The sequence below is a fragment of the Boleophthalmus pectinirostris genome, unplaced genomic scaffold, assembly GCF_026225935.1.
Source record: "Boleophthalmus pectinirostris isolate CB_2022bp ecotype Guang Dong unplaced genomic scaffold, ASM2622593v1 HiC_scaffold_21, whole genome shotgun sequence".
Taxonomy (NCBI): domain Eukaryota; kingdom Metazoa; phylum Chordata; class Actinopteri; order Gobiiformes; family Gobiidae; genus Boleophthalmus; species Boleophthalmus pectinirostris.
Genome location: NW_026571175.1, coordinates 36,587,517 through 36,597,516, shown reverse-complemented (window position 1 = coordinate 36,597,516; position 10,000 = coordinate 36,587,517). Strand labels below are relative to the sequence as shown.

Sequence of the window (10,000 nt, the reverse complement as noted above, 5' to 3'; positions counted from 1 at the left end):
ACTCTGTTCCATTTTATAAAGAAGTTTAAATGTTTAACTCTGGGCAGAAGCATGAATGATGTTATGTTATTATTATTATTATTATTATTATTATTATTATTATTATGTTTAGTTTGTGTTGTAGAACTTTATTGTTTGTTAATCACTTGTTTCCTCTCGCTGTTTTTATTAACAAAATTAATTAATTTCGAGAAGGTTTTCTTACAAAGGAATAAAGGTTAAACGCAGAATAAACTCAAGCTTCAGCCTTTTCAGTCTGTGTACGTTAAATGTTTTACCCCAGTGGATAAAGAATATTTCTGTTTTGAGTTTATCCTGTTTTGTCCACTCTGAGCTTCCTTAGCCGCCATATTGTTCTAGACTTTTCAGCTGTTCTTGTCAGTGTTTAATTCCTGTAAACTTTTGTCTTTTGGCCCCATGAAAATATCTGTGTGTAAGTATTGTAAAGTTATAACATGTTCACTCGCTCTGTGGGACATTTTAAGTTGTTTTACAGTTTGAAATTCCCACTAAAATATAAGGCGCTAATAGCGTTAGCATTGCTATGGAAATTTCCATTAATGTTAGCATGATGCTAATCGCCAGCTAATGTTATTGTTATTGTCAGAGCACGTGCACTGGAGGGGCGTGGCTCACCAGCAGGGGGCGCACTGCCATTACAGAAATATTTTAACGCGGTGGAGTCATACACAGCAGACATGCTATCAAACACGTTTTTCTTTAACAGTATTAGGCTAATTATGTGTTGTTGTTATTTTTATCATTATTTTATTAAAATGATTATTATTAGCTGCAATAGTTGTTGAGGCTGTGTGGTAGACGATACGCACACAAGACAATAATAAAAGGCTGAGGTTTATTAAAAAACAATAAGACCTGCCACTGGTTGTAAACATTAAACAACAGCCTCTCGTCAAAAACACCTCTGAACAACATCACTGAAAGAAGCAAACAGGCAAGAAATAGGCACACATCAGACAGCACCAGGGCTGTAGTGAGCGTGGTACACGAGGGCACACCATCCAGTCCTGTCCTATAGAGACCTGAGACTTGAGGGACCGGGACTAAACCAGGACTAAACCAGGACTAAAACAGGACTAAAACAGGACCAGTGGCAGCTGGTGATATAATTTTTGGGAGGGGCACCAAGGCCAAAATTATTAATATATATTATGAATAATATATGTATTATATATATAGGCTGTAGTATTATAACAAATACCAGAAACAGACATTTTGGTTACTATTGGCTGAACAATATCGATCAGAGCACAATGAACAGCCAAGCGCAAACTTTACGCAACAACACAACGTAACACGCCGCTCACACCCAGACCAACAACGTCTGCAAAACTACAATAAGAGACATGAACACAGATGCCGCTTCTACAGCACATGACAGAACAACCAGAGCAGCGTCATCGCACCCGCGAGCTAATTTTCCGCACTATTTAACTATTAACACTATAACCACTATTAACTATTAACACACTATTAACACTATATTTAACTATTAACACTATAACACTATTAAACTATTAAACACTATAACACTATTTAACTATTAACACTATAACACTATTTAACTATTAAACACTATTAACACTATTAACTATTAACATTTAATACTATAACACTATTAACCTGTGAGGCTCCAAGTTCAGATTTGCCGCAAACTAATGAAAACCAGCCTCTTACCTTCTCCAGAGACTGAAGCAGAGTGTTTCCTCTGTCCACTGTCCCACTGGTTCTGTCTCCAAAAGTCTATTGTCCAATATGAAGAGATGAAACTGGTCCAAATCCTGGTCCAGTCTGGTCCGTGACGCGAGGTCCAGGAGCCGAGTGCACGAGCGGTTGTAAAATGAGTCTTAATCCCACTTCCCACTTAAATCTGAAAGTTTCGGTCAGTCCACATCAGCACCAGGACACCAGGTAGAATTATGCCTCTGCGCACTATGCTCAGGTCAAACTTTTACACCCAGAAACCAGCGGGCAAAGGCGGATAGAGCAGCGAGCAACTGCCCTGGCCCCGGCGGCAACTGCCCCAGTCCCGGCAGAGACTGTCCCGAATCCGGGCGGCGGGTCTGTCCGTGTGTCTTTGACTCTGTTCTCGCCATTTCCTGTGTGGAGCTTTAGGCTAAAGTAGCAGCTGCTGCTAATCGTGAAGCTGCTACGAGTTGACGCAGCAGGTTGACGTGAGTAAATAAACAGAGACTGTGATATTGTAAAGTTTGTGCCCTCAGCCCGAAGTGAAATGCGCCAATCAAAATCATTTTTAAATAGTAATAATAACAGTCTGTGCTGGGGGTGGGGCACCAGTGGCCGCTATTGGGGGCACGGCCCTCAAATGCCCCACCTTGCCGCCGACACCAGTTATTGTTCTGCATATATTGAATTATTAAGATGCTCTACATTGTTTTATGTAGCGCCACTTATTCTATGTTTGTTTAAATGTGAAAACATAATTGTAATATGCATTTATTTTTTTGTATGTTTGAGTTTTACAATCAATGTTTCTCAGTAAATGCCCAAAACAGCGAGAGGCTTCCTGAGTGTTCACTGGAGAAACTGATGTCTGTCTGTAAATTGTTCCTAAACATTGAGTGGAGGCAGAATATTAAATATGATTGTCTGTCTGTGGAATAATGTCAGAATTTACCTGTGACCCAAATAGGAGGGTTTCGGTCACGTGATCACAATAACGCGCGAATTTCAGGTGGAGGGCAGGAGGTGAAGACAAACACGACAAACACGGCTCTGGAGAACACAGACATGGAGAAGAGTTCTTATTGTAAGGATTTAGAGCCAGTAGCCTTGTGGACAGGTGCAGTGTCGGCAGTGATGCGGTCGCTGTATCGGACCGTTGTGGTGAAGAGGAGCTGAACCGAAAGGCAAAACTCTTGATTTACCGTCAATCTCTGTTCCTCGCCTCACGTTTCAGTGCAGTTTGCTTGGCTTTGTATTAGGTAGATCATTTTGACTTGGTCATTTTGTAAGTAGCTCACATGATGAAAAAGTGTGAGCACCTCTGCCTTAAACTTCTCTTGTGCATAAATGATGAGAGCTTGCGGGAAACGCTGAACAAACATGATTTAAAATAGATCTGGAATTTGATTTTAGGAGCGCCTCAGTTCTAATCCGTCTGTTTTGTTGTGTGTGTGTGTTGTGTGTGTGTTGTGTGTGTGTGTGTTGTGTGTGTGTGTGTGTGTGTGTGTGTGTGTGTGTGTTGTGTGTGTGTGTGTGTGTGTGTGTGTGTGTGTGTGTGTGTGTGTGTGTGTGTGTGTGTTGTGTGTGTGTGTGTGTGTGTGTGTGTGTGTGTGTGTGTGTGTGTGTGTGTGTGTGTGTGTGTGTGTGTGTGTGTGTGTGTGTGTGTGTGTGTGTGTGTGTGTTGTGTGTGTGTGTGTGTGTTGTGTGTGTGTGTGTGTGTGTGTGTGTGTGTGTGTGTGTGTGTGTGTGTGTGTGTGTGTGTGTGTGTGTGTGTGTGTGTGTGTGTGTGTGTGTGTGTGTGTGTGTGTGTGTGTGTGTGTGTGTGTGTGTGTGTTGTGTGTGTGTGTGTGTGTGTGTGTGTGTGTGTGTGTGTGTGTGTGTGTTGTGTGTGTTGTGTGTGTGTGTGTGTGTGTGTTGTGTGTGTGTGTGTGTGTGTGTGTGTGTGTGTGTGTGTGTTGTGTGTGTGTGTTGTGTGTGTGTGTGTGTGTGTGTGTGTGTGTGTGTGTGTGTTGTGTGTGTGTGTTACAGTTGGGAGCGTCGGGAGTTGCGGTGGTGTCGGCACAGACTGGAGACAGACGTGTGTTTGGGAGGAAACCAGGAGCCGGACCCCGAGATCATCCAGAGCTACGTCAAGAAGGTCAGCGCTCCTCCTTTCTCTCCTCTCCTCTTTCCTCCTCTCTCCTTTTCTCTTTTCTTTCTTCTCCTTTTTCGTCCTCCTCCCTCCCTCCTCTCTCCCCTTTACACTTTCCTCTCTCCTCGCCTCTCTCCTCTCCTCATCCCTTCTCTTTCCTCTCTCTTTTTCTCTTTTGCTCTCCTCTCCTCATCCCTCTTCCCTCCTCTCTTCTCTTTCCTCTCTTCTCTCTTTTCTCCTCTTCTCCTCTCTCTCCTCTCCTTTTCTCTTTTCTCTTCTCTCCTTTTCTCTTTTCTCTTCTCTCTCCTCTTTCCTCTCTCCTCGCCTCTCTCCTTTCCTTTCTCCTCTCTCTCTCTCTCTCTCTCTCCTCTCTCCCCTTTCCTCTCTCCTCAGCTCTCTCCTCCTCTCCTCTTCCCTCCTCTCTCTCTCTTCTCTCCTCTCCTCTTTCCTCTATCCTCTTCTCTCTCCGTGCCTCTCTCCTCTCTCCTTTCCTCTCTCCCCTCCTCTCTCCTCTTCTCCCTCCTCTCCTTTCCTTTCATCTTTCATTTACTCTCTCCCTTTCTCTTTTCTCTCCTCTCCTCACCTCTCTCCTTTCCTTTCTCCTCTCCTCGCTCTCTTCTCTCCTCTCCTCGCCTCTTTTCTGCTCGTCTCTCCTCTGTCCTTTTCTCTTCTCTCCCCTTTCCTCTCTCCTCAGCTCTCTCCTCCTCTCTTTTCTCTGCTCCTTCTCTCCTCTCCTCTTTTTTCTCTTTTCTCTCCTTTCCTCTCTCCTCCCCTCTCTCTTTTCTCTTCTCTTTCCTGTTCAGTACAGAAACACAAAAACAAACTCGATGTTTTACGTGTAAAAAAATAAAAAAAATAAAAACACAACCCGAAAAAGGAACGACAAACTTTCGCAGAGGACGCGTCTTCTGCGTTTGAGACACGAGAGACAAAAAGAACGTCTCGGGTTTGGACGGAGGATTAGACTTTTATCCTTTCGTTTTTCGTTTGACACATGCAGCAACAACACCGCACGAAAACACACAAAAACACACACACAATGGACATTACAGGCCCGTGTGTGTGTGTGTGTGTGTGTGTGTGTGTGTGTGTGTGTGTGAGCTGTCAATCATGTGTATAATACAGAGGACGGGCCGGTGGGCTGGAGATTAGAGCACGGAGCATTGTTCAGGTCTAATAATAACCAGACTCATCCTCTCTCTGTCTCTCTCTCTTTCTCTTTCTTTTCTCTTTTCTCTTTTTTTCTTTTTTCTTTCTCTCTCTTGCGGGTCACTGAGTTCTCGTCGTTCTTTTGTGCTGTCAAATATTATGTCAGTTCAATCGTGGATCTGGAATCTGGAATTTGAATAGAGCCACGGAGCTGGAAAATGTTTTGTTCTGTGTTATTTTTTCTGTCACTGTACGTAAAGTATTTTTAGTTTTACTTTTGTGAGATTAAAGGGCCCGGATTACACTTTTATGATCTGGTCTGATGACGGTTCTCGTCTTGGACTTGACCGCGTTTGGACTCGGTCTTGTCTCAGACTCACCTGCGTTTGGACTCGGTCTTGTCTCGGTTTTAAAGGCGTTTGGACTTGGTCTTGTCTCGGACTCGACCACGTTTGGACTCGGTCTTGTCTCAGATTTTGGACGTTTGGACTTGGTGGTCTTGTCTCGGACTCGAACTCACGTTTGGACTTCGGTCTTGTCTCGGACTCACCTGCGTTTGGACTTGGTCTTGTCTCGGACTCTTCGACCTGCGGTTTGGACTCGGTCTTGTCTCGGACTCGTTTGGACTCGGTCTTGTCTCGGACTCACCCGCGTTTGGACTTGGTCTTGTCTCAGTTTTAAAGGCGTTTGGACTTGGTCTTGTCTCGGACTTGACTGCATTTGGACAAGGTCTTGTCTCGGACTCGACCTGCGTTTGGACTTGGTCTTGTCTCGGACTCGACCGCGTTTGGACTTGGTCTTGTCTCGGACTCGACCCACGTTTGGACTTCGGTCTTGTCTCGACTCGACCTGTTTGACTTGGTCTTCTTCTCGGACTTGACCGTGTTTGGACTTGGTCTTGTCTCGGACTCGACTGCGTTTGAACTTAGTCTTGTCTCAGATTCAACCTCGTTTGGACTCGGTCTTGTCTCGGACTCACCTGCGTTTGGACTCGGTCTTGTCTCGGTTTTAAAGGCGTTTGGACTTGGTCTTGTCTCGGACTCGACCACGTTTGGACTCGGTCTTGTCTCGGACTCGACTACATTTGGACTCAGTCTTGTCTTGGTCTTGAAGTTGTTTGGACTCGATCTTGTCTCCGTCTCGAGGTCTGACATCGTTGAGTGATGAAATGGAGATAGATTTATAAAAATACTGATATATTTGTGCCAAAATAACTGTGAAATACAAACAAATGTCGAAAATGACAAAGATGGTCCCGATTTGGTCTCGATGGGCCGCGGTCTCGGTCTTGTCTCGGTCTCGACTCTCAGAGGTCTCGGTCTTGTCTCGGTCTCGACTCTCAGAGGTCTCGGTCTTGTCTCGGTCTCGACTCTCAGAGGTCTCGGTCTTGTCTCGGTCTCGACTCTCAGAGGTCTCGGTCTTGTCTCGGTCTCGACTCTCAGAGGTCTCGGTCTTGTCTCGGTCTCGACTCTCAGAGGTCTCGGTCTTGTCCTGGTCTTAGGACCCTGTGGTCTTGTCCTGGTCTTGGTCTCGATTAGTGCGCTCTTGACTGCAACACTTGTGGGTATCTTTAAGAATTTGCCGATACGATCATACCTCGGTACAGTGAGCTTTCGATTCGATACGATTCGATACGATTCGATATATTTCAAATCAATTTAATACGAGATATATTTGTATAAAACTGAGAAATGAGGTGGGTCTCCTGTGCTGTAAAAATACTGCACTCACCCCCATTCATTCCATTCTATTTCTCTCCCCCTCTCCTTCCTTTTCCCCGTCTCTTTCTCTCTCTTTCTCTCCCCATCCTCTTCTCCCTCTCCTCTGTTTTTTTCCTCCTCTCTCTCTCTCTCTCTCTCTCTTTCCCTCCTCTCTCAGATCAAACAGAACGATAGATCCTCGTAATAATCCTGGTCTTTTGTCCCTCGCCTTTTGTCTGCGTCCCGGCCCCTGATTGGTCGTCTCCGCTCTGTCCCGCTCTGCGATTGGTCGCCTCTGCTCTATTCAAACTCTATTCTGAACTCGATTATTTTTTCCATCTCCTGTAAGTTCACCTGATGAAGAGGCCGGGGTCAGGGTCAGGGTCGGGGTCGGGTCGGGGTCAGGGTCAGGGGTCAAACAGCTGAGACGGATGTGACAGGAAATTACAGTTTAATTACCCACATCCATCCATTTCTTATATTACAGAAATGTCCATTCTCTCCCTATTTCACTCTTTCTATTTCACTCTGTGAGAGATAGAGAGAGAGAGATGGAAAGAGTCACTCTCTCTGTCTCACTCTTTCTTTCTGTCTCACTCTATCTCACTCTTTTTATCTCACTCTTTATATCACACTATTTTTTCTCTCTTTCACTCTTTCTATCTCGCTCATTCTCTCATTCTATCTCACTCTCTGTCTCACTCACTCTTTCTATCTCGTTCTTTCTCACTCTCTCGTTCTCTATCTCTTTCTTTCTCTCTTTCACTCTTTATATCTCACTCATTCTCTCTATCGCACTCTTTCTATCTCGCTCTTTCTTACTCTTTGTCGCTCTGTCTCATTCTCTCTTTCTCACTTTTTCTTTCTTTCTTTCTCTCTTTCACTCTCAGTCTCACTCTTTCTATCTATCTTTCTCTTTCTCACGCTTTAAATCTTATCTCACTCATTGAGAGATTCGGTCTCACTCTTTCTGTCTCACTCTTTTTAGCTCACTCTATCTCACTCCCTCTATCACACTCTTCTTATCTCACTCTTTTTATCTCTTTCTTTCACTCTTTCTATCTTACTCTCTATCTCACGCTTTCTCCCTCATTCTCACTCTTTCTGTCACTCTTGCTATGTCACTCTATCTCACTCTCTGTTTCTCACTTTTTATCTCTGTCTTTCACTCTCTATCTCACTCTTTCTGTGTCGCTTTCTCACTCTTTTATCTCTATCTCACTCTCTCATTCTCACTTTTTATCTCATTTCTTTCTCTTCTCACTCTTTCTATCTTCTTCTTTCTCACTCTCTATCTCATCTTCTCTCTTCTCACTCTTTCTGTGTCGCTTTCTCACTCTTTTATCTCTATCTCTCATTCTCACTTTTTAAAATAATTTTCTTTCTCTATCTCACTCTTTCTATCTCACTTTCGCTATATCTCTCTGTTTTCTGTCTGTGTGTGTGTGTGTGTGTGTGTGTGTGTGTGTGTGTAATATTCCTTCGTTCTCAGAGGAGGAGGAGGTTGAGATGTTTCCCGTCTCTTCTCGGTTTCAGACTCACTCATCAGTTTCTTTTGTTCCGCGCTCTTCACTTTGAGAGTCTCTGTTTTTTTGTCTCGCGCTGAAGAGTTTGTGTGAGAAAAGACGTGATGTTTTCGGTCGTGTGTGAGGAGAAGTCTGAAGGAAAACTCTGAACACTTTCGGAGTGAGTACGTTTTGTTTTGTGAAAACGTGTGGAGGAAGCAGAGATTTGATCATCGCTTGTTCCAGAAGGAAACAGAAAAGCTGAGAGTAAAAAGTATTTGTAAGACTTTTGTTTTGGTGTTTAAAGAGGGATTACTCAGAGTTTGAACGACTTCACACACTTTTTCTCTCTTGTGCAGGTAAACCACAGTTTTAAAGATCCTATATTACACAAAATTGTCACGTGAGCTTTTTTTTTCTCCGTAAAGAAGAACTTTGGACTTTTCCTGTTATTTTATTATTTTTTTAATGTAGAAGATTGAGAGTGAGAACATCATTTCAGTTTTTCATACGTTCATATGGAAATTTAACAATAAACTTTTTGAATTTAATTTGATTTAATTAAAGAGCCATTAAGGAGGCAGATACACGCAGCAACACCTCCAGTTTTAATAGATCTATGTCTGGACTAGGGATGGGCATGATTAATCGATTAATCGATAATTGATCATTAAGAATTTCATCGATTACGTTAATTTTAATCGACAAACCGAATGTATGTTGCTGTGTGTATCGTGACCAAACAGGTGTGTACATGTGTCTCTGCATCAGAAGGAGCGAGACACAAACAGTGGGTCAGTCTGTAACGAACCGAAGCACAAATGTGGATTTAACGATGATTTGTACAAGAAATTCCACACTTTCCGTTGCGTTGGGACAAGTGTGAGTCCATGTGCACAGTGGATAAAGCAGCACATATGTTTCTGTGTCCAGTGGGAAAAAGTTTTTTCCAGGTGAGAGTCGCTCAATGTGGATGACGAGGCCCCGCCCCCTCCCCCCGTACGCTGTCCTGGTTTTGACAAACACAAATCTGGTCACACTGACCTGTATTCACCTGAGTCATGTCTTTTAATCCGACAGAAATTGAACCACATCAGCGACACAAGAGCTGGAGTTTTATCTTCACTTAGTTTATGCAAATTAGTGATGTGGTTTTAAGTTTCGTTTCTGTGAGATTTGAACAAAACTGAATTAAAAAACATTATAATCTCAAAAGGATTGATGTGGATCTAGAGTCGTTACGGTTTATATGTCGTAAAGTTGAATTTATTTATGCAGATTAGTGCAGATAGTAATAATAATGATGATCATTTTAATATAAAAACGTTAATGATTAATCGATAATCGATCTTCCGACGATCGATTAAGAAAATTTCATGGAATGCCCGTCCCTAGTCTGGACTTTGAAACAGAGCGGACATTTGTGCTCAGATCACACTGTTTCCCTTTTCTCTAGACACGGCGGGACGTGGCGGTGCCAGGTGGGGGCGGGGCTGAGACGGGCTCCTCACGTCCCGCTGTAGACGCCAGTGTCTGAGCTCGTCACGTAATAACCTGCATCAGACTCATCGGCGCTGTTAGTACATCCCAAAAACTCAAATGTTCTGACCGTAGTTGATCCTAAAGAGGCCGATACAGACACGACTTTGACCCAAAAGTCACATTTTTAACAAATATGCGCCGTTTGCCTGATGAAGGTCTAGTGCCGAAACGTTGCACAGTTTGTCCTAATAAAAACCTGTGCAAGTGTGTGTGCAATGTGCAAGTTAGACAGTGTGCGGGATTTTTCTCTATGTTCGTCAAGTAAC

The 10,000-nt window shown here is 43.5% G+C and overlaps 1 protein-coding gene across 1 annotated transcript in view; it reads left to right on the top strand.

Moving 5' to 3' along the window:
- Window positions 1-10,000, top strand: part of rftn1a (raftlin, lipid raft linker 1a) — a 101,963-nt gene that overhangs the window by 64,783 nt on the left and 27,180 nt on the right. Inside the window, exon 3 of the mRNA XM_055157116.1 lies at window positions 3,736-3,844. Coding sequence (XP_055013091.1) covers window positions 3,736-3,844 — 109 coding nt within the window. The remainder of the gene's footprint in view (window positions 1-3,735; window positions 3,845-10,000) is intronic.